Here is a 25,415-nt window from a genome sequence, read left to right on the forward strand (position 1 = left end):
TTGAAGTTAACTTTCTAACTAACTACATTTGTATTACACTAGGAGATGAATGGGGATGCCTTAGGCTGCCAAACACTGATTTTTCAGAATTGGCACCAGAATTATCCATTAATATAATGCTGGCTGTAGCCACCACAGCATCACTGAGCACTCAGTGGCTGTTAAAACATTAAGGAAGTGGAAAAGAATACAAGTTGAATAGCAGCTGTTCACACATTCTCGTCTTTTGCTAATATAGTTTCGCTTACCGGCAACACACTGCATCTGAGTGAGATTTTGCATAAGACCAAGACAAGAAATCCTTCTGACCCAGTAATAGCAACTGCTACTGGATCATCCTATCCTTGCCCAGCAGTACTGATTTTTCCAGTCAAGGTCGCTGCAAAATCACTTACCCACTAATCATCTGAAATACCAGCTCAGCAGTACAGAGCAAGCTAGAGACAAAACTCCCTCATACTGATGACCTGCTTAGTTATCCCAGCTCTACTATTCACTTTTGCACTTTTTTGCAAATCAAATGCACGTGGAAAATGTTCTGTTTGTAGAACTCATAGTATTCACTTATAGTGCTCATGTCAGGACAGCCATTCGGGAGCCCCTAATAATCTGCTTCTCTTTGAACCCAATGCAAAGATGATGGAACATGTTCACTTTTCTATGTCTAATCAGTTTTTAGACTTTGTCAAGACTTACTTACTTTGCATGAGATTTTAGTTTCCTATTATTTGAAAATGTGCTACTTTCAAGCTGCTTGAATGTACTGTCAGAATGTACCGTCAGTTATTAAAGCACATGTGACTCAGTTTGCATTTGTCAGTATTCTACTGTATTAAAGTCTCATTTTAAGGTTGCCCTTTAACACTGTACTATACCTTGTAATTTTTTCTTCACTTGTATGCTTTAAATGTTTCCAGATGCCTTTAGTTTTAGCTGCTGTAAAATAGCTTTGTGTTATTTGATATAGAATTGTTTAAAAAAAACTCCATTTATTTATACAGAGACATTTATAATATTTTACAAACAATCTTATATTCTGAATAAATATTTCTAATTCCATAATGTGCTTTAACTGTATTCACTGAAGGATACGGCTGTCCTGTAATACTGTGTGTCTAACATTTAATGTCAAACATCACAGGTTTCATAGTTACATCAAGAGCCCTCATCAAAGCGGAAAACTACAAGACAGACTGTATTAGGTCAAAACGGCCAACAAACAAACAGCCAAAGAAACCTCATTTATCGCCAGTTTCTACTGGGCTACCTTTTCAGATTTGGTATGAATGCAGGGTTCGTTATCTACTGAAGGATCTGCATCTTTTTTCCTCTTTAAAAGTTACTGAAAGAGGGAATAGAACAATGAGCTGGAAAGTCATCCATGCCTATAAAGAAGGATGGTGAGCAGCTCTGCAAGGTGTCTGATCTTAGAATATTACTGCAGTGTTGTCAGTTCTCATTATCAAAGCAAAACACCTTTGACAGAGCATAACACCTTGGTTACTCTCCTTTCTTAAAATCTTAAATAAAAATTGCTATCATATAGCTGCAGTCTCTAGTAGAGAAGAATGTATTTCTCTGACCCCTGAGATCCAAGGACTGGCAAGCATTCTATTCAGAAAACCAGGCTCTAATACAAATTGAAGAATTGTTGGATTTTATGTATCTAACAATATAATCTTGCTTTAAAAATCAACAACCAAACCATAAACTGAGATGGAGAATACATACCAGTTTTCATTTTTACAGAGACACTCTACCCTTAATATTTCTTCCTATCATATAAACATACCTTTATCTTGTACTTGTCATTTTTTACTGGTCCAAAGAGATGCAGCCAAAATATGAGCAACTTGCAACCTACAACAAGTATCAGTAGCAGAAGCCAGGTTAAGGTAGTAATTAAAACTGCCCAAGCAGCAAAATTTATTGATATTGCACTACAAAGAGTAAATTTAACATGATAATGTTTTTACAGAAAGCCAATATTTGAACAATCAACTGTAAAAATATTTTAAAATACAAAGGAAACCTTCCATCATTCAAACCGTATTTAAGACAGAAGGTTTCTCATTTCTCAAATGGTGTTATTTACATCAAAAGCTTTCAAAAAGAGCATAACTGTTAAGACACTGGACTTTGTTCATTTTCTCAGTGGAGAATACAGCTGGCATTTCTAGTCCACTCTGGAAGTGCAGTAATCCTGCAAACATTAAACTCCTGATTCATAAACATGAGTCACTGGAAAATCCTTTACTTATGAGACACACACTCAATATAAGTGAAAATCAATAGAAGTAAAATCCTTATCCTTTCACTAACACTGAGGGGAAAAGAGAAAACTATTCAGTCAGAATGTAATAAACCCTGAAAACACAATAAGTAATACCACTCTAAAGGTTATCAATTCGTTGAATGATAAGGTGCACCAATAAGGTTGCTTTTGGGGGTCCTTTTCTGCTTTTCCTTAATGTTTGACAATCAAAACAAGCACCAAAAACTTCATTACTACCATAGACAGAATCACTCCAATGGTTTACTTACAGTCTTTCTCGAAACATTAAAATGCCCTAGAAGGTAAAGTAATAAAATACTGATAAAATTAAGGTAAAAATTAAATCATTTTACATGAGACAAAAATTATTGCTGAATAAAGTTTACAAACCTATTTAGTTATCACATTTACTCTAAAGTTCAGTTTTCTCAAGTGGAGTATCATGTTTAGCAAAACCATTTCATCAATTTTTTTCTACCAGATTTTGTCGGCCCACGACTCAGCATAAATATCTTTACCTTTTTCAGACTAAAACCTACCCCCAAGAAAACTGTTTTAAGACTACATGTGTTCCATGAACATTACCTAGTCTCCACAGCATCAAAGACACTTCAAATCTTGTTTTGGAAATAGGCGGGAAATAATAAAGAAATCAATTCTTATTCCCTTTCCCATCCAAACTAAACTGTATGCCCTTATTTTGATGGTCACTTTAGTTAATACAATAACCATAATTCCATTCGATTAATCATTTTATTCTGAAACAAGACTTAAAATTTCATTAAACAGGTAAAATTAAAAATCTGAGTTGTATGAATCAATACTTAGCAAAGACGAATTTTTTATAAAGTATTAAGCTAATAAGCAAACCTCAAAAACAATTAGAAAAAATATATATTGTGTGTATATATATACACAAATATATGTATATGCAAAATAGTTCATGGTTTTATTTTCCTTCCCTATTTATTACTGAAGAAAAACAGTTTATAATATTTATAAAATGGAAGTCAGGTTACCTGTCTCCTGTCCTAACTTTGAAATGAAATTAGCAAAAAAGTAAAATTAAAGAATCAGTTCTTTGGGCTCTCGCATTTGAAATTAAAAGGTACTTGTGCAAGATCCAAACACAAACCTAAAATGACCACCAGAGACAGCAGTGCCCTAGGACAGTAGTGAAATGCACAAAGAAACTCTGCAGATATGTCTTTTGTGCTTTTCTATCAGTGCATATGGTATGTGTTAAGACATGAAGAGTACGGCTACTCATTTGTTCCAAAAGTATTCAATATTAACACATCTAACGAACCAAACTGCTGAGGAATAGTTACTACCTTTCCCAATTTCATTCACAGTTGAGAACCTTTGCTTCCATTTCCTGCCATCCACAGTCTATTCCTAAATATCACAAAAGCATAGTAAGCGAAGATATCATTTTACAAAGATCTAGCTAATAACTTAAAGCTTAAGAAATGACTAACAATGAAGATTTGTGCCAAAAATGTTTCACACCATCGTTTGCAGCTATAGATTGTTTTAGAAACTCAGATTCAATTCATTGTAAGTACACTAAAGTGTTATACCCTACCTCAAAAAGTCCACAACCTAAGAATGTTAACTAAGACCTCTCAAAGACCAGCAGAATACTGCCCATTTTGCCCTAGAACTACACAGACGTTTCCTTTGTTCCCAAACCAATGTGACAGCTACCTGCATGAGACTAAAATAAAACAGCACAGGCATCCACAGCCCTCCTAACTGCTCATGGCCCAATGGTCAAGGTTAAGATGCAATCAGTGCTTGTAAATTCCCACAGGGGCAGATTCCCCATAGGGATGCGTCACAAATAAAAAGAAAAAAAAAAAAAAGATTCTTTTACCGAAAGAAAAGAACTGACACGGGTTGGGCGCTGGCAGGGGAGGGGGGAGTAGGGGCAGGGTACAGTTGGCATGGGACAGACTCAATGGCCACTTCCTGATCAGTCACCCCAGAAAAGGGATTAAGAAACAGGTCTTCAAACAGCACTCACCGGACAGAGGCCAATAACCAAAAGAACACCCAAACACCAAAAAAGCATCAAGTATATGTTCAGGGCCTTATTCTTCCACTGGACTGAAGGATTAAAGGCTACTAACAGGAGGGTCCACGCGAAACAAAGTTACAAAGATAGGCAGTTGACTTCTGCATTTCAATCCCTTTCCCAGAGCACACTTGACCAGCACTACACAGCTAATGCAACCTTGCTAAGGTTAATTCCTCTTAGATTGTGCTTTCAAGCTACCATAGCTAGACCATCCCCTCTGCTAACAACAGAAGACCCAAGACAAATGGAATCTCTTTACTGGTGATTTCATAAGGAACCCAGATTAAAGAGTCAATTATGAACATTTTCTCAAGATAAAACTTTCATACTTTAGCGTAGTTTCTTGTTTACACTTCTCTGTACCTTACGTTAAAGTCTGAGCAACAAAGCTGGTGGAAGCCAACCCTTCAAGTCCACTCCCAGGCAGGGGAGGTAGCTTTACTCTGTTCCCTAGCTACAGACCACCAATTCAGTAATAAATAGTGTCTGCAACAGGAAACTAGACAGAAAGGATCACTATTCAGGACAAATGTATGGCTACCATGTGAAGTGACTATGACACACAGCCGATTATGGCTGTGTGTACTCTGGGTTGTGTTCCTGTAAGCAAGCCATGTACTTCTAATCAGCATATGAAGGACCAGAGTCCCGAACACTGATCATTAAACTGAGAAAAATTATGTTAGATTTACTGGATTGCTTGGCAACCATACTTAGAAAAAATTATACCCAGAGCCAGAAAACGCTTGGTAATGGCCACATATATTAGACTCTGTTTGGGCTAGGCAATGATCACATTTCTAGCCTCGTGCATCATACAGCACTCAATAATTGATTTTATCTTCTAAAATTTCTTCTTCATGCTTTCCTTGCCCAGCAACTATAGCTGTCTTCTTCCTTCAGGGCACTTTTATTCTATAATAATAAACCTATCATATTTTTTAAACTGCAATCCAGAACTCTGAAAGCATGAGAAAGAGCCTACACTGTCCATCTGCCATCTTTATGACAGAGGAGTACAAACTTCAAGAGCAACTCAATTCTAAGAAGAAAAAGATACTGAGAAAGCCCATCATAATCTCATTTTTCGAATTCTTGGCAACTATACAAATGTATCTTAAAGTCTAAGGACAATACAAAGTAAGGAACTCAAAGCTTTACCAAATGATCAGGAATAAAGTTTAACAAAACTGTTACTTACTAACACCCGTTTACCTAGAGACAGGTACTTACAGGCTATTGATACCTTCAGACCGAACAAGACTTTGTCCTACTCACCATTAATCTAAAGTTACAGTGACACATAAGCCCCCTTCCCCAGGCTAGAAAATATCCAAGTCAGAATTGCTAGGTAACACTTATTTTTCTTCAAGCAGAAAAATGTTAATGAATCTGACCTTTTAACTATGATTAATATGCGAAGAAAATACTGCCTCAGGGAATACAAAGACACAATAGATGTCAATCAAAACAAAATCTCTGGGTGGGTACAGGGAGGTCCACTGGTACAAAAATAAAGATAAAAAGCCAAGAGGTGTCATCAGAGTAAGAAAAATAACGGCAAAAAGTCTAATTTTTTAACTGACTGCTCCTTACTGTTCAACTGTTGGAAGCAAACCAAAAAAAAGGTGAAGGAATACGTAATGAAATGTTTTTAATTTTTTTAATGCACACATGCAGTCAGACCTGAACTTTTCTAAAGACTACCATAATGTATTAAGTTTTATAGAAAAATTTAATCCTGTGGAAGGATGTTAATCACTTAGATTTGAGGGGTTTTTTTTTTTTGATATTAACACACAAATTACTAAAGACTTAAAAGACAAAATACCAACCCAATCTCACAGCATAAAATTAAGTTTGCTATACATCTTCATCATCTGTACTTACTAATTGATATGTAATAGAAAAATAAGGATATCCAAGTTCAAAGCAGCAAGCAGTAACCACCATTTCTTTACAGCACAGGAAACTCACCTTTATATATAACCATGAAAATCCAACTTAATTTTCAAACATCTTCATTCAAATTTCATCCATGCTAAAAGAGCTCTATTAGGTTCTCAGACTTCCCCAAATGCTCATGTCTCAGGAGAGCATCACTGTTTGTAATCCTAAAACCATTCATTTGCTATTTCTGAACAAAAATTTGTGAAAGCATGTAAACCATACCCCTATCTTCTGGATTACAATGGTTAAGTACAAAAAACAATTCACTGAACATCTTACAAATCATTACAGTTATACGTAAAAGCACCTAAGAAATTTTAAAAAATAAAAGATTCACAGTGCACTGAACCTTGGAACATAAGGCTGGAACATAAGAACACTGAAAAAGTGGATTCAAAAGACCTGTTCTCTCAAAGACATAAAACATAATGAAGCCAACCCAACACTTTTCTCATCTAGCTTCTTAAAACGCAGCACACAGAAGTAAAGTACTGCATATTCAGCACTCTCCTTTATCGCTTGATTTCTTCAAACCACGCTAAAATTTCTCAGTCGAGAAAGCTAGTTCTGTGCTAAGCATGGCCTTTCTCAAGGTAACCTGAACACTGCGAAACTTAATACACAGGTTTGAGGGAATAAGTATAGCAGAAGTACATAAAACATGTACATCCAACTTATACATTTTCTGCATAGTTAAGTCACATCACACACATAAACTTTAAATCACATCTTTTAACATTTTTTTAAATCTCAAACTGTCAAGAGAGCTAAAAGCCTCAAGTTACCAAAGTTCCATTCCAACAATACCCTTATTTTGTTCCACCCACAGTGCATTAAATGAAGCAGCATAACAGCAATAATATTTAACCATAGTTAAACTACCATTATCGAAAAGAGAGAATCTGTTGGTTCTTGAAAAGGCTCAACACCATTAGAGGCCATACTTGTGGTAATTAATCTCTTCTGCTTTAGTATTGAGAGCTGAAAATTCCAACTTGAGGCACCAGAAAGACTGACCAAAGCACTCACTTAAAAAGGGAAAACCCCTACAAAATCATTAAAAATTAAAGTTTCCAGATGGCAGTAAATGCGTGAAAATTATTTACCTGCCAGGCAAACAGTTTTCACTGTTTCTGTTCATAATTTAACAGAAATCTGGAATGCTGGGACCAACTAAAAATATGGCTCAAGGAGACCCAAGCAAAGCAGCTGTATTTTTGGAAAGAACAGTTAAGAGCTTCCTAATGCAATCATATAATGTATTTTTAAAAGGTCACAGAAGGATTCACAAATCTGTCACATTAAAAGACGCAGGATTGTGAATAACCTAATTCTAAACACACTGCTATAACTGAATTATCCTGCTTAGCACCAGAAGGGTGACACGTGTATTAATAAATAGAATTTCTCCTTTAAAATCAAGCCATTGAAAGCTAAAGCAAATTAATACCAAGTGAACTCCTTACAACAGCACTTCTTTTGAAAGTCCCACCAGGTTAAATAGAACCCCTATTAAATAGGCTATCTATACAGAATAAAGATTTCTACAATAAAATTTACAAGCAGAGATATATTTTGTGGATACCACATGTAAAAAAGATTTTTAAAACCCACATGACAGAAGCACACGCACGCATATGCTCACACTCTCCCCCCAACCCCCAAAGAAATACCTTCAATGAGGTTAGAAGCAGCCCAAACACTAAAGCCCCTTAAAGCCCTGGTGATTGTCCTCAATTATATAGCTAAAATCCTTCTTTAAATGGGCACTGCCATCCTTATTTGGATTTAAGAATCCTAAAGGAGCAAAATACATTCCTAGGAGTGAACTACACATGTTACTTCCGTGTTCTGATCCTCCCCTAGTGAAATGCTTTATCTGTACTTGGGTAAACGGCATACCCTTCCCTTTGGCTCCATCATCTAGGGGCTTCATGCTAATAAAAGTGTGTCAGTCTCTGCTACTACTGCAAATTGGAACCTAATATAACATCAGTTTCCAGAGATCAACACTGAGATGCAATGTAAAACCTAATAATGTCAGTATTCCATACATATTTACACAACTTAATACGGAATAAAATTTCACAAGAATGAAATCATCATATGATACTAAGAGGCTGGCAGCAGGATGGTGCAGATGTGACCAAAGCAGTTTTGGGGTCCCAGCCCCCATGCTCTCTCCCCACTACCCTCTCTCCGCCATCTCCCAGGTTCACTGACTGCACACAGCACAATTCAAAATTAGAGCATCAACTCCCCGCCCAGCCAACTCAGTCCCTCTCCAGGCTGAGGACTTTGTCCTTTAATGAAGTGCTGAGAGTTCATTTTGAACATGAACATTATATAGCAGATGCTGACTCTAAATAAAACCTTAACAAAACTCCTAGCAGAGGAGGATTAGAAAACCTAAGTGGCTAGAAGCAGAGATAGGCACAAAATGCCACCAAAGCAGATGACCTGCAATCTTGACTTCTGTGACATTTCAGCTCTTGTATTCATTTAATAATTATGTATTTTAAGTTTCTTTTAAAATTTTCAATATAAGGAAACTAGTATTATCAATACAATCACTGTAATGGGTTGATGGAGCATTCCCATTAACTTAGCTATCAGTGATGACTCAAACACTATTTTCTTGACCAGAATACAAAATAAAAACCATAATCACACAGAAAAAAATGCCCTCATAAAAAGCAACTTAAATTCATTAGCCAAACACTGAAAAGGTACGTATGTATAAAAAGTTATAACTGCATTTACAGTGCAAACTCATGTTTCTTTCTACTCTCTCTTCTGCACATAGAACATCTCCTCAGAAACATCATTGCCTCCCTGCATTTCTTTAAAACACCTGAGAAAGGTAAGGCTCAAAGAGACACCCACTCAAATGCAACAAGTCTCTGATCTTGGGACTTCCACAACACATCTGTTGCTATCAAAGGTCCAAGATTTTCATTATAGCATTATGGTCAAACTTGAAACTCAAAAAGGCTCTGGATGAAAAGGGGAACTTGCAACGTCCATTACATGCCACAGACTGGCCCTCGGCATGTTCTAGCAACTGGTCTTCACCGGAGCAAGGTAAGTCATATACAGCATCTGCTTAAAAAACAAAATAAATAAGCTCAGTAACTTAGTAAGAAATCAAATCCTGCCCTTCACCTTTTGTTATAAAGGAATTCACATGCAGTATATATTCATCTCCCCATGCTCTAAATCTAACCTAAGTAGAACCACCAAGATATCATCCTTTCCCTAACCTGCTACTCAGGTGAATTTCTAATCTATTATTGCTTATTCCAAACAAACATTCAAAATCTTAATCTCAGCCTTTATTTTAAGACCCTTAATATTCACCTGCTTTCAAATATGGGCATACCTAGGGACTTCCCTGGTGGTGCAGTGGTTAAGAATCCTCCTGCCAATGCAGGGGATATGGGTTCGAGCCCTGGGCCAGGAAGATCCCACATGCCATGGAGCAACTAAGCCCGTGCACCACAACTACTGAGCCTGCGAGCCACAACTACTGAGCCCACGTGCCACAACTACTGAAGCCCGCGCACCTAGAGCCCGTGCTCCACAACAAGAGAAGCCACTACAATGAGAAACATGTGCACTGCAATGAAGACTAGCCTCTGCTCGCCGCAACTAGAGAAAGCCCATGTGCAGCAACGAAGACCCAACACAGCCAAAAATTAATTAATTTTAAAAAATGGGCATACCTTTGTTTACCACCTATATTTGTATTTTGTGCCAACATAAGGGGAGCTTCTTGAGAAGAGATCAAAATGTAAACATTATAAAGATTACAGTTACAATGTAAGATATGTAAAGATTCCAATTCTAGAAAAATAAAGCTGGAGGTTATCAAATCTTCAGGGAGTATGTCAACCTAAAGAAAAATCCAAATTTTCAAAATCATAGTACAACAGAACTCCAACTTATCGGGGCTTCCCCCCCGCCCCCTTAAAGTAGAACAGAGACCTGACCAGGAAAGTAGGTTTGGAATAGACACCAAAAGGTTGAGGCAGAAATGAAGTCTGATATGAGGTTTCCTAGGATAAGAACACTTTTATACTTCCTTCTCAAGACAACTCAAAATTTTATATATCTGAATCATGCCCAACCAAGTTGGATCTACATTATACTGTGCCTTCTTTAATGTTCCTAAACATATGTCTTTTTAAAGATTTTGTGAAATAATTGATTTCTGAAGTTACATTACTTCAACTATCAGCCTATCATGCCCACACCACCTAAGGTGGCCAGAAAAGTCCAACTAAGAGGAATTCTACCCCCATAACTTAATGATAGTTCCAACAACTTCTTACACTTAATTTTCCAAAACAGGGTTAAAGGATCTCTCTCTCTCGTTTTTTTTTTTTGGCCGTGCCGCAGCCATGTGTGATCTTAGTTCCCCAACCAGGGATCGAACCCACGTTCCCTGCATTGGAAGCAGGGAGTCTTAACCACTGGACCACCAGGGAAGTCACCAAAGCATCTCTTTTAAAACAGCTTCTATCTTGCTTAAATCATAAACAGTAATGCAAGAAAATATAATTATAATGCTTCTCAATTCTTAAGAGTTTTCTATATGAAAGACTTAAATCTATCTGGTAAATAAATGCTTACCTACTGCACAGGGAATTTCATACCATTCAGAACAGCACTGAAGAAAAAAAATAGCCTATTGCACTTCCAAATGACATCTATTAAATCAGTATTTACATAGAGCTTTCTACATTCCTCAACATTACCTTCCAAATCGGATCACACACCTACTCTTCATAACTGAGGATGGAGAAGTTCCAAATGTCACTTTAATAAAAGCTATCCTTAGTACCATCTTAACAAGTTGATCATTACCTCAAGTAAGGGGGAAACGTTTCCCTTCTGAAGTTAGCACTCCCCTTACATATATGTGAGAATGAGGTTTCTCCTCACCATTATATTACCTGGGTCTACTCCCTGTCTAACCCTTAAGCAATTATTTATTTACTTACAATATTCATGCAGAGCACCAAGGCTTCACATTCACAAAAGAAATAGCACAGTGAAAGGACAAATAATTTAAATAAATTTATTTTAGCCAGTTTCATATTTAGAGAACTTGACCATATATATGAACTCTCCCTCTACAGCCCATGTGCAACTCTTTCAGCTTATCTATCACAGTTCATCACGCACCACTAAAATCAAGGATACTTCAAAACCAAACCAAATCCCAACCAGCAGAAATTTTAAAAAAGAAAATGACTTGCCTGTTTCAAAAGTATCCTGAAGCTTTCGTGGAGGAAGTTTTTTTTCACATTTCTATTAAAAAACACAAACACACAACATACCATCTCCAGTTATTTCAATTATAAATAAGGAGATATACTATCAAATTTCTCAGGAACAGAATTAAACCATATAATCAACATGCCCACCTTGCATTGGTATTTTTAATTTTATTTTTATTTTGTTAAGCCTAAAACTGTTTTTAGTTCTTGATTACACATACAATATGGAAACACCAGAAAACAATAAAATTATTCATTAAATTTCTCAACCCAGAGATAATTACTATTAACATTCCAGTACATCTTTCCAGCATTTTTTCTATGAAGATATGTGTAAATGTATTTTCATATAATTATGTAACAAAGAGAATTATTCTATACATAGTATTCTATAACCCAATTTTTATTATCTTTTAACATCTTTATTGGAGTATAATTGCTTTACCATGGTGTGTTAGTTTCTGCTTTATAACAAAGTGAATCAGCTATACATATACATATATCCCCATATCTCCTCCCTCTTGTGTCTCCTTCCCACCCTCCCTCTCCCACCTGTCTCGGTGGTCATAAAGCACCAAGCTCATCTCCCTGTGCTATGCGGCTGATTCCCATGAGCTATCTAGTTTACATTTGGTAGTGTATATATGTCCATGCCACTCTCTCACTTCATCTCAGCTTACCCTTCCCACTCCCCATGTCCTCAAGTCCATTCTTTACGTCTGCGTCTTTATTCCTGTCCTGCCCCTAGGTTCTTCAGAACTTTTTTTTTTTTAGATTCCATATATATGTGTTAGCATACAGTATTTGTTTTTCTCTATGTGCCAAATCTTCTTTATCCATTCATCTGTCGATTGGACACTTAGGTTGCTTCCATGTTCTGGCTATTGTAAACAGAACTGCAATGAACATTGTGGTACATGACTCTTTTTGAATTACTGTTTTCTCAGGGTTTATGCCCAGTAGTGGGATTGCTGGGTCATATGGTAGTTCTATTTGTAGTTTTTTAAGGAAGCTCCATACTGTTCTCCATAGTGACTGTTACCAATCTTGCACCAACAGTGCAAGAGTGTTCCCTTTTCTCCACACCCTCTCCAGCATTTATTGTTTCTAGATTTTTTGATGATGGCCATTCTGACCAGTGTGAGGTGATAACCTCATTGTAGTTTTTTGCCTTTGCCCTGCGAGATCTTTTTTTAAAAAACATCTTTATTGGAGTATAATTGCTTTACAATGGTGTGTTAGTTTCGGCTTTATAACAAAGTGAATCAGCTATACAGAAGATTAGTGATGTTGAGCATCCTTTCATGTGTTTGCTGGCAATCTGTATATCTTCTTTGAAGAAATATCTATTTAGGTCTTCTGCCCATTTTTGGATTGGGTTGTTTGTTTTTTTTTAACATTGAGCCACATCAGCTGCTTGTAAATTTTGCAGAGTAATCCTCTGTCAGTTGCTTCATTTGCAAATATTTTCTCCCATTGTGAGGGTTGTCTTTTTGTCTTATTTATGTTTTCCTTTGCTGTGCAAAAGCTTTTAAGTTTCATTAGGTCCCATTTGTTTATTTTTGTTTCTATTTCCATTTTTCTAGGAGGTGAGTCAAAAGGGATATAACCCACTTTTTAAATGTATATACTATGAACATATCCCTTTTTCAATAAATACAAATCTACACCATCACTTTTAATGACTACATGGTAGTCTATGGCTTAGATCTACGATATTGCATTTAATATTATCTTCTTGGATATTTAGATTGTTTCCATGTTTTCATAATTAAGAGCAATGGAGTGAATATTCTTTAAATTTCTCTTCTAGGGAAACAAGGTAAGAACTTTTTCAGGCTTCCAGTATAGCCAAACTACTCTCTAGGAGGCTGTACCAATTAGCAATTTTTAAGTGTTCTCAATATTCTCAACAATACATAAGTGGCTATCTTTTCATCTTTGCCAATCTAATGAGGAAAAGTGGCATCCTGTTTTAATTTACTTTGATTACACATTTATACTTTTATCAGTCACTTTTAGTTCTTCCCTTATAAGCTGTTCATATACTTGTTCTCCATCATTAACTTTCTTTTAAGAACTTTAAAAAAATTTATTCAAGTTCTTTTAGACAAATATGAGAGTCATTTGTGAAGTTCCCCCCCAAAACTCAAGGATTTTGATTGGTATTGAATTAAATCTATGTATTAATTTGAGGAGAATTAACATTTGTATAGTACTATCATTTTAATCTGTCCAGCTTTTGTTAGGGACAGATGTTGAATTAGATTAAAAGCCTTCTGACCATCTATTGAGACTCTTCTTTGTTCTTGTCACTATTTCTACCAGAGTGGAGAGCAATAATAGTAAAGGGCAAGTAGTCTAACAGTAAACTGATCTTTAACATGTGCTTGCTAGTGGAATCAATACACCCCAAGTTAAATCAACAGCACCTAGGGAATTCAAGGAAAATACTTTTGTTAAAAACTTGAAATTACTATCATCACCCACTGTTAAAGAAATAGGTGAAGATACAATAAGAAAATTCAACATAGAAATACCAGGACTGGGACTTCCCTGGTGGTGCAGTGGTTAAGAATCTGCCTGCCAATGCAGAGGACACAGGTTTGAACCCTGGGCCGGGAAGATCCCACATGCCATGGAGCAACTAAGCCCATGCGCCACAACTACTGAGGCCACTAGCCACAACTACTGAAGCCCGCGCACCTAGAGCCCATGATCCGCAGCAAAGAAGCCACCGCAATGAGCAGCCTGCACACCACAACGAACAGTAGCCCCTGCTCGCTGCAACTAGAGGAAGCCTGCGTGCAGCAATGAAGACCCAATGCAGCCAAAAACAAATAAATAAATTTTTTAAAATAATAAATACATCTTTAAAAAAAGGGGAAAGAAATACTGGGACTTACAGAAAAGATAAGCAAGGAGACTTACCAGTTTATGAATTACTTTCTGGAACACAGACTAAAAGAATGGAAGTAAATGCCTTAAAATGCTCACATATATTTGTCTTTCAGCCTAGTCTAATGACTGTGACACTGGCTGTGAATATTTGTTTTCGTTTTCTAAATTCTATCAACTTGAAGAAAAAAAAACAAAAGCAAAAACACTGGGTTATTATTCCAAACTTATAACTTCATTAAAATAATACAGACTCTATTTAGAAAAATATATCGAGAATACTTAGGACTTGTCTAGAAAGCAGGGTTGACTACACACTGTTTCCAAAGTATTAAAATAAATCTAAATACCCACGTATAGATAACCAACAAGATCCTACAGTCTAGCACAGGGAACTCTACTCAATACTCTGTAATGACCTATAAATGGGAACAGAATCTAAAAAAGAGTGGATATATGTATATGTATAACTGATTCACTTTGCTGTACAGCAGAAACTAACACAACATTGTAAATCAACTATACTCCAATAAAAATTAATTTAAAAAATAAATAGATAAATACCCACATAAAAAGTAAAGATCAGATGCACATTTCAATCAATGTGATAAACCTATAATTGAGAGCAGGCAGAGATTTTTTTAGTGGGTGAACAGTACACATACAGCAGGTTCATAAAAACCCTGTCAATATATCAATTCAACGTGCCTTGCCCTATCTTAAAAAGTGTGAACTGCCTTCTTAGCATGAGAGCTGTTAACTCTTACCATCAAGGGATTCTGCTGCTTGCCTGGCTGGCTGTGGACCCCATTTGTTCTTTTCTTTTGATTAGGTGACTCTTGATACTGTTTTCTGCCATTTCCCCTCATACTTTGACTCTGTTTTTCCAATAAGAAGAAATAAAATGTAAACCTATAGCATAATGTAATAGGATAAAACAATATACCCCTATGAATGTATTTAGCTGGTTGAATCCGAGTTCAGCAAAGCCCCCCCACCCAAAACCTTCCTTAAACACTGGAGAACCACTATCAATATATTTTCTTATAGAAGACAGTGCTTCACAAAGCAAGAGTCCTCAAAAGATATGAAATAGCAAATATAATGGTCCCTAGGAATCTTTCCACATCTCTTGCCTTATGCCATTTCTGCTCATAGACTGTGTTTACAAGCATGAAGAGTAAAAGAAAAATGGGAGCAAGGAGAGGAACAACTTTGAAAACCTTATGTGACTGCCAAAGAAAACCTCTCTGTGAGGGAACACTGAGGCACATTGACTACCGTCCTTAAAGCTGGAAACAGGCAGCAGATGTGATCACTGTTACCCTAAAATCTGCTTTAAATTATTAATAAACGAATAGGGATTTTTTAAATTAATAATCTCTTTTTATACAAAATAATAAAGACAACTGGTTTTTAAAATTTGGGCCATTATCCCTAAATTTAGACCTAAAACCTAAATATGCAGTAGTTGACATCTTGCTATTATACTGCTTTAACGAGTTAATTTTCTTAGAAAATAACTCTAAGTTTAACTTAAAACACAAAGTTTTTAAACATTAATTTGGCCTTAGAGGTCTTAAAAAGACAGCTATTTAAGAAGACTAGCTGAAACAGTGAATAGAATAATTTTATCATTTTAAAATGTGTAAAAATACATTTATTTATGTACATTCTATCTACCTACAGAAAAAATTGAACAGTTCCTAAAATAGCTTGAAAACAAGCTAATTTAAAGAAAGAAAGGTAGGGAATTACAGCTTTCAGAGACTCATGTTACCACACTTTTAATTCAATCTCATTCCATTCTTCTTGGTATTTACCTTTTATTGTGGTACCATATACATAAAATTCAGCACTTGAACCATTTTTAAATGTACACTCAGTGGCAGTGTATAGTCACAATGTTGTGCAACCACCACCAGTATCCATCTCCAAAACTTTTTCATCATTTAACACAACTTCATACCTATTAAATAATTCCATATTCCCTCCTGTCCCTCAGCCCTGGTAACCTCAAGTTAATTTCTGTCTATAAATTTGTCTACACTAGGCACCTCATGTAAGTGGAATCATACAATATTTTTCCTTTTGTGTATGGCTTATTTCACTTAGCAAGTGTTTAAGGTTCATCCACGTTGTAGCACGTACGTATCATAATTTCTTTCTTTTTTTTTTTTTTTAATATTTACTTATTCATTTGGCTGCGCCGGGTCTTAGCTGCAGCATGAGGGATCCAGTTCCCTGACCAGGGATCCAACCCGGGTCCCATGCATTGGGAGCATGGAGTCTTAACCACTGGAACACCAGGGAAGTCCCTTTCATTCCTTTTTAAGGCCAAATAATATTCCATTGTATGTTCATTTTGTTTATCCATTAATCTGCTGACAGACACATGGGTTGTTTCCACCTTTTGGCTATCATGAATAATGCTACTGTGAACATTGGGATATAAGTTACCTGTTTAAGTCCCTGCTTTCAATTCTTTTGAGTATGAGCCTAGGAATGGAATTGCTGGGTCATATGGTAATTCTATGTTTAACTTTTTGATGAACCATCCGAACTGTTTTCCATGGCAGCTACACCATTTTACATTCCCACCTGCAATGCACAAGGGTTCCAATTTCCCTACATTCTTGTCAACACATATTATTCTCCATTTTTAAAATTACATTTGTATTACTTCATACCTAGAGGGTATTAATAGTATCTCCTGTGGTTTTTTTTTTTTTTTTTTTTTTTTTTTTTTTTTGTGGTATGCGGGCCTCTCACTGTTGTGGCCTCTCCCGTTGTGGAGCACAGGCTCTGGACGCACAGGCTCAGTGGCCATGGCTCACGGGCCCAGCTGCTCCGCGGCATGTGGGATCTTCCCGGACCAGGGCACGAACCCGTGTCCCCTGCATCAGCAGGCAGATTCTCAACGACTGCGCTACCAGGGAAGCCCTCTCCTGTGGTTTTGATTTGCATTCTACTAATGACTGTGAGCACCTTCTCATGTGCTTATTGGCCATTTGTATATATTCTTTAAAGAAATGTCTATTCAAGGTATCTACCCATTTTTTTTAATTGGGTTGTTTTGTTTGTAGTTGAATTGTATTTCTCCATATATCCTGTATATTAATCCATTTGATATGTGATTTGCAAATTCTCCCATTCCATGGGCTGTCTCTTCTCTTTTGATAGTGATCTCTGATGTATAAAAGTTTTTAATTTTGATGAAACCAGTATATTTTTAAAAGAATGAAAATAAAAAGAAAGAGTGGTACCCAAATAGATGGCTAAAGTAATAAAGACAAATACCATGGATTAGTAAGTATGAGGAACAAATGGAACTCTCATATATTTTGCTGGGGATATAAATTACTTGAGAATATTGTTTGCAGTATATACTCAAGAACATGGGCATATGCACTGCTCCAACATTTCTACCCAATAGAACTGTGTATGTTCCTCAAAAGACATGTACAGAAATAGTCATAGCAGTATGGTTTGTAAAAGCCCCAAAGTGGAAACAACAAACATGTCCACTAAGAGTAGAATGGATAAATAAACTGTAATATAATCATACACCAGAATACAACACAGTAATGAACCTTTCACTGGTAGCATATTTACCAAAATCAGATGTTAATTCATATTACTTACTACACTGGATTAATACCAAAGCTGTAAAGGTTGAGGAGTCTCATCCCTACTTCAAATCACAAGTCAGAAACACAGGAGTCTTGGATTAACAATTCAGAGCTCTACAACTGTCAATCTGTAATTCCTCAACTCAGATACATTTCAAAGTCAAATGATCTAAAGTTATGAAAATCTTTAAATGTGTATCACTCACCTTTGCTTTTAAAAGGTCAGACATTTCAGAATGATTATTATTATATGGTTTTTGTTGCAGTGGTTGCCTGTGCTTTACCCACTGGTCACCGGGAGAACCTTCAGGAAATAATTGCTGACTGTGGCGGAATTTGGTTCGACTACACCAAGATTTAAAAAATAAAAATCAGATCAGAAAATTTTCACTTATAGTTTTTCTAACACCTGTTAGTTTATCTTACAGACTACAAATTTTACTTTATTTACTGTCTCTCTCCGCCCACTGGAGTATAAGTTCCATGAGGGCAGGGGATTCTTGTTGACTCTATCACTTTACTCCCAGCACCCAGAAGAGTGCCTAGCATTCCATATTTCTTGAATGAATTAATAATCTGTTATTTTTAATCCCAAAGTTTCCTAAATTTATTGATACCACTCCTTCCCTATAAATGATTGTACTTTTAAAAATCTGGGGAGTTCCCTGGTGGTCCAGTGGTTAGGACTCTGTACTTCCAGTGCAGGGGGCACGGGTTCGATCCCTGGTTGGGGAACTAAGATCCCGCAAGCTGTGATGCATGCCCCCCCACCCCGCAAAAAAAAAACACAACTGAAGAAAATAATTCTTTCATAAATTTAATAAATTTAGTAATAAATTCAATAAATAAATCTAGTCAAAACAAACAAATGTCAGTGGATCTTCCTTCTTAACAGGACAGACAACTCAATTCTCAATTCTTTACTAGGATGCTTAAGTATGGAATTTTATCTGGCACAGGTCAGTTATGGACCCCAGCCATGCTGGAAGAGGATCTGAAAAATTAAGCTACATTGTACAGCAAAATAACTCAGGAGCTCAAAAAGGATGGAGAAGCAAATTAAATAAAGATCCAGTCTCAAATACTTATACAAAAGAAATCAACTGTAACAGCAGTTTGTAGTAAAGATAAGAAATCGTATTCTGTAGTACCACATACATGTGTAATACAGTCCAGAGTCACTGATCTCAAGATCCATATTACAGTAAAATTGTTTTTTGAGTATTTCAGAATCTGTCCCCTTTCCCATTTAAAAACTGCAATTAAACTGCAGATACTCTTTCTTTAGACAAAATTCAGATATTTCCTCCAACACATCAATAGATGTTATTCTATATGCTAAAAACAGACACCACCCTAAGAAACCTGAAATTTGGTTAAAGAAGTTGCTTTATTGTCTCCTTATTCCATTCTCTAGGACCACAAACCCTAACACTGACTGAAAGATGTGGGAATCTTATCACACACTATGGTGGACAGATTCTCCCAAATATGAACAGTGGCACAATTTCTTTCCAAACACTGTCACTATTTCATGACTTTTTAGTAGTGACTGGGTTTTTTAAATCTTGACTACATTCCTGTCTACTTTACTCTTTTTCTTTTTTACTGCTTCCCTTATGTTTAGTAGTATATAATTTGGTGATTATAATCATAGATTCTGAAAGGCAGAAATGACCTTTCAAGGCATTTAGTCTAATCTCCTATCCTCATAAAATTGAACTAAAATGGAATATTCCCTATGTGTTTAAAAAATATTGACTGCAGATGTGGTTTACTGCTATTGTTTACTTTTTATGCTCTGGGATAAAAACAGAACACCTAAATTAGAGAAAGTATAAAAAGCAACTCTCTCTGAACCTAACAAAAGCAAAGTTCTAGCAAGCTGATTACAAATACATATACTTATTTAAGAAAATTACTTACTCAGCCTACTCTATAATTGTGATTTGGGTACAATTACATTCCAACCAAGAAAATGCTCTTTGCGGTTCATGTCCATGTAATAGTCACTCTTTATAATATACAGTCTAGGCTAGGGAAAGAAAAGAAGCAAGCCCAAGCCTTCACAGTGCTATCTTTCTGAACAAATTATACATACACCAGCATCCCTCATCCCCTCTACACAAAAACAAACTTCAATATATTCCCCCATTCAATCATCTTCAGAAACTCAATTATTTCTAAAGTAAAGATATGAGAACAGGGAAGTAACAGTATAAATACACATACAGAGGATTTTTTGTTTTCCTCATAGTCTATCCATCTAAAAAGTTGATAAGCTCTTATGTATACCATTTTAAAATACGCCTGAAGCTCCTTGCCAACTTCAACTAACCTCTCATCAAAAACCCTTAAAAAAATTTCAATTATTTGTGAGACCAGTACCAAAATAGTACCTACAAAAAGGAAGCCAACACCTCTGCAAACTTTATAAGCAAAATGTCACTGCATTAAAAACTATCAAAAAGTCAGAATCCTAGGCATATATTCCTTTACCTCAATTTTTCCACAGTGGGTTTAGCTGGTGTGCTACCAGCTGAGGAAAATCCATTGTCGCTATCTGAGGAATCGCCAAATCTTCGAGAAAGCCAGTCCCTTAATGGTCTATGGAAACATTAAGAATTCAATTTTAAAACTTGGCTATGTAAAGAAACTCACTATCAGAATTTATGAAGTTTTGTATTTAAAGAAATACGAACATACCTGATAAAAGGAATGGCCATAAAAAATTTGTTCGGTGCCAAACCAAGTTTGGATTTTGGGGTCATATCATTTCTATGACAGGGCAATTTCTCAATGGAGAACCACTCAATGTTCTGAAACACAAGAAAATAATTCATTTTGTTAGTTATTTATTATCAAGGAGTTTCTAAAAGCAATTTCCTACATCATTTAATTGGGATACTGTCCAGCAATCTGAAAATACTTTTCAATTACATACCCGAATTTCTCTTCTGGTTTTCGGGTTAAATTTGGTATCTTTTGGAATTCCTGGAATGATGTACAAACGAGCAAGCTGGTCATTGATTCGAAGTTCAATGTAATCATCCTTACAAATATAATCTTTAATATCAAAACCAGTTTCTTCAAAGACCTGGAAATAACAAATTTAGATGATGATTTTCAAGTTTTGCTGTTAGACCTTCAGTTCATTAAAATTTGTTTATATCAAAGACAAAAATTCGGGACTTCCCTGGTGGTGCAGTGGTTAAGAATCTGCCTGCCAATGCAGGGAACACGGGTTTGAGCGCTGGTCCCGGAAGATTCCCACATGCTGTGGAGCAACTAAGCCCATGCGCCACTACTAGTGAGCCCACAAGCCACAACTATTTAAGCCGGCGCGCCTAGAACCCGAGCTCTGCAACAAAGAGAAGCCACCCCAATGAGAAGCCGGCGCACCGCAACGAAGAGTGGCCCCCACTTGCCGCAACTAGAGACAAGCCCGCACGCAACAACGAAGACCCAATGCAGCCATACATACATTCATGCATTCATTTAAAAACCACCAAGGAAAAAGTCAGAATATTTCAGGGTCTAGCCTCTGCTGAACTGTTCACTATGGAAAAAATTCCTTGCATACCTGAGCCTAAGTTTCTTCACCTATTCAGTGAAGGGTAACGTGGGAAATTATAACTTACAATGATATATATTTGGTCACTGTCCCCCTTTCTGGTACAAGATCTCCTAAAACCCTTGGAATGTCTTAAGGGACGAAAGCAAAAATGTCTTTTTGTTATGTTAATTAGGTGACTTAGGAAGCCCACGGTAAGGGCTGAGTAAGGATTGAAGCTGGTGATTAAGAGGGCTGGAACTTTCAGCCCCCTCCTCCCCCACACCTCCAGGGATTGAGCTCAATCGCTAATGGCCAATGATTTAATCAACCATGACTATGAAATGAAGCCCCCCCTAAAAACCCAAAAGGAGAGTTTCTGGTTTGGTGAACACATGAAGATTTGGGTATAGCAGTGCCCTAGAAAAGAGCATGAAAGCTCCCTGCCCTTTCCCCATACCCTGCCCTATGTATTTATGTCTTCCATTTGGCTATTTCTGAGTTATATCCTTTTATTACAATAAACTGATAATCTAGTAAGAAAAATGTTTCTGAATTCTGCGAATCACTCTAGCAAATTAATCAAACCCAAGGAGGAGGTCAGAAGCACAAATGACAACCTGGACTTGCGACTGGCATCTGAAGCGAAGGAGAGTCTTATGGGACTGAGCCCTTAACCTGTGGAATGTGATGCTATCTCCAGGTAGATAGTGTCAGAATTGAGTTGAACTGTAGGACACCCAACTGATGTACAAAACTTGCTTGCGGGGTGGGCGCCACTCACCTCCTGCTGTGCAGCCTGGTTCCTAACAGGCCGCTGACCAGTACCATTCCGTGGCCCAGGGGTTGGGAGCCCCCGTCTTTCACAAAGAAAACCATTTCTCAAACATAAAAGCGGAATGTGATTAATACTAATATTTAAGTGGACAGATTCCAAGAGTATAGCTAGAACCACATTTGCACATGTGTGTGTGGGGAGGTGTTGTAAATGCACTAAAAATGAGAACTAGTGAAGTGGATTAATGGTTCTAAAACTGCCTTTCCTTACCGTGCCTCAAGGACAGCGGGAGCGTAAATCTCAGGAATAAAATGTCACATCTAACCCTCACCTTTTCCTTCTGCCCGAGGAGCCATCCTTAATTTGATTAAAATCCCAGGCCTCTGCTTAAAATTTAAAAAACCAGTGGTATCTTCTAGCCTTAAAGTTCTCCTTCAGATAACATTTGTGTTCTCTGACAAAGTCCTTCCCCACTCACCCCCAAATGAAAAAGGCTTTGGAGCTTTAGTGTCTAGTAACCAGTGTGCATCTTTTACACTGGAATTCATTCCTCCTCTTCCCTCTAGTTTCAGCACCTTCTAACCAATCAGTGGGACAGAACATGCACAGGCCTGAATCTCTTACAAGGTATGGGTGTGAAGGAGCTATTTCTATCCATTTTTTTTGTCTCTTCCCTTTTTCTCTTGCCAGTACATCTGATAAGAGAAAGGTACATCTTTCTACCTTCCTCAATAAGGGCACATCTATACTTGTCTCAAACATGTGTAGACTGTAACTCCCAATTTAAGCTCCTCTACAACACCTAACTCATTTCTGTATACTCCCAATTATGCTAAACCTTTCCCTAATTTTAAGAACTAGGTGAATATACTTACTTGAAAACTGCTCTATGGTATATAGAAAAAAACAGATATTATTTGTATTTCCTACTTCTGGAAATGACAGAGTGGGAACAGAAATACAGATATGCTACCAAAAAAAAGTTTTCTTGTCCTAAACCAAAACTATATACCTTTTCCAAAATAAAATTCTTTTTTTTTCTTGTGGCTGAACCACTACGGGTTTTTATTTTTGAGGAATTGTTTTCATTGGAGTAAAATTTTTACAATGTTGTGTTAGTTTCTGCTGTACAATGAAGTGAATCAGATATATGTATATCTATATCCCCTCCCCTTCTTGGACAGAATAAAATTCTGAAGCCTCAGTGATAGAGATTTCTTAGTTTCCCACATCCCCAAATCTGAACATTTATATACATAAGACAATGTAATTAAACCACCAATTGTGGATTTATTTCACAACTCATGTACACTATCTGGAGTGAAAGTCCAGATACTTTGGTTTTCCTTTTCTTTGCAACTAAGGTCTACCCTACTCTACTGCTTCAGACACAGCTTAAAAAATTTTTTTTAAATTGTAAATCAATCGGGATGGATATTAGATTTATAACTGTAACAATTAGGACTGGTTTACCTGAAAGTTTACACATCAGTGACATAAAATTGTTTCTCTTCAAAGTTTCCATTAAGAAGGTCAAAAGGGAAGACATAAACCAGAAGACATTCACAATAAACTCAAATCCAGACTATATTAAAAAGTCCTATGGGCTTCCCTGGTGGCGCAGTGGTTGAGAGTCCGCCTGCCGATGCAGGGGACACGGGTTCGTGCCCCGGTCCGGGAGGATCCCACATGCCGCGCAGCGGCTGGGCCCGTGAGCCATGGCCGCTGAGCCTGCGCGTCCGGAGCCTGTGCTCCGCAACGGGAGAGGCCACAACAGTGAGAGCCCCGCTTACCGCAAAAAAAAAAAAAAGTCCTATATATCCACAGGACAAGTAAACCAACTCTTTAAAAAAATGGGTAACATGTAAGTGGGTACTTAATAAAAGAGGACATTCATATGGCCAATAAGAATATGACAATGTGGTCAACATCATTAGACTTCAGAGAAATATAAATTAGAAGCACAATGACAGACCATTACATTCCCATGAGAATGGCTAAAATTTTTAAAAATTGAGATATAATTAACATTATATTAACTTCAGATATACAACATAATTAAGTTTTTGTATATATTGAGGAATGACCATAAAATTTTTCCCAGTTTTACTGATATAATTGATATATATCATTGCTTGAGTTTAAGGTATACAGCTTAACAGTTTGACTTACATATACTGTGAAATGATTACTCCAAGTAAGTTTAGTTAGCATTCATCATCTCATAAACATACAATAAGCAAAAAAAAAAAAAAAGATTTTTTTTTTCATTGTAATGAGAACTCTTAGGATCTACTCTCTGAGCAACTTTCATACGTATCATACAGCAGTGTTAACTATACTCATCATGTTGTCCACTGCATCCCTAGTATTTATTTATCTTCTAACTCAGTTTGTGCCTTTTGACCACCTTCCTACAATTCTCCTCTACACGCACACACCCTCTGATAACCACAGATCTGATCTCTCCCTCTGAGTTTTGTTTTTTCAGATTCCACATATAAGTGAGACCATACAGTACCTGTCTTTGTCTGACTTATTTCATTTTGCACAATGCTCTCAATGTCCATCCACAGTGCAAATGGCAGGATTCTTTTTTTTTTTTTAAACAGCTGAAATATATTCCAATGTGAATATAACATACCACATCTTCTTTAACCATTCACTGATGAACACTTAGGTTGTTTCCATGTCTTGGCTGTTGTAAACAATGCTGCTATGAACATAAGAATGCAGATACCTTTCAAGTAAGCATTTTCATTTCCTTTGGATATATTTCCACTAGTGGAATTGCTGGATCATATGGTAGTTGTAATTTAATTTTTTTTGAGGATCCTCCGTACAGTTTTGCATAGTGGCTGTAACAGTTTACAATCTCAATAACAGTGAACAAGGGATCCCTTTTCTCCACATTCATCTGTCTTTTTAAGGTGGCCATCCTAACAGGAATAAGAGATATCT

The 25,415-nt window shown here is 36.7% G+C and overlaps 1 protein-coding gene across 2 annotated transcripts in view; it reads right to left on the bottom strand.

The window, feature by feature from the left end:
* Window positions 1–6,146: 6,146 nt before the first annotated feature.
* DCP2 (decapping mRNA 2) overlaps window positions 6,147–25,415 on the bottom strand; it is a 46,531-nt gene continuing 27,262 nt past the window's right edge. Inside the window, exons 5-11 of one of the 2 annotated variants that reach the window (XM_059062181.2) lie at window positions 21,068–21,220; window positions 20,830–20,942; window positions 20,623–20,730; window positions 18,330–18,468; window positions 15,259–15,369; window positions 11,573–11,624; window positions 6,147–9,410 (exon numbers count right to left, since the gene is read on the bottom strand). In XM_059062181.2, the coding sequence (XP_058918164.1) occupies window positions 9,247–9,410; window positions 11,573–11,624; window positions 15,259–15,369; window positions 18,330–18,468; window positions 20,623–20,730; window positions 20,830–20,942; window positions 21,068–21,220 (840 nt within the window). In that variant the 3' untranslated portion in view covers window positions 6,147–9,246. The remainder of the gene's footprint in view (window positions 9,411–11,572; window positions 11,625–15,258; window positions 15,370–18,329; window positions 18,469–20,622; window positions 20,731–20,829; window positions 20,943–21,067; window positions 21,221–25,415) is intronic. The other variant, XM_067031437.1, reaches the window with a different exon arrangement.

The sequence above is a fragment of the Kogia breviceps genome, chromosome 4 (genome assembly GCF_026419965.1).
Source record: "Kogia breviceps isolate mKogBre1 chromosome 4, mKogBre1 haplotype 1, whole genome shotgun sequence".
Classification (NCBI taxonomy): domain Eukaryota; kingdom Metazoa; phylum Chordata; class Mammalia; order Artiodactyla; family Physeteridae; genus Kogia; species Kogia breviceps.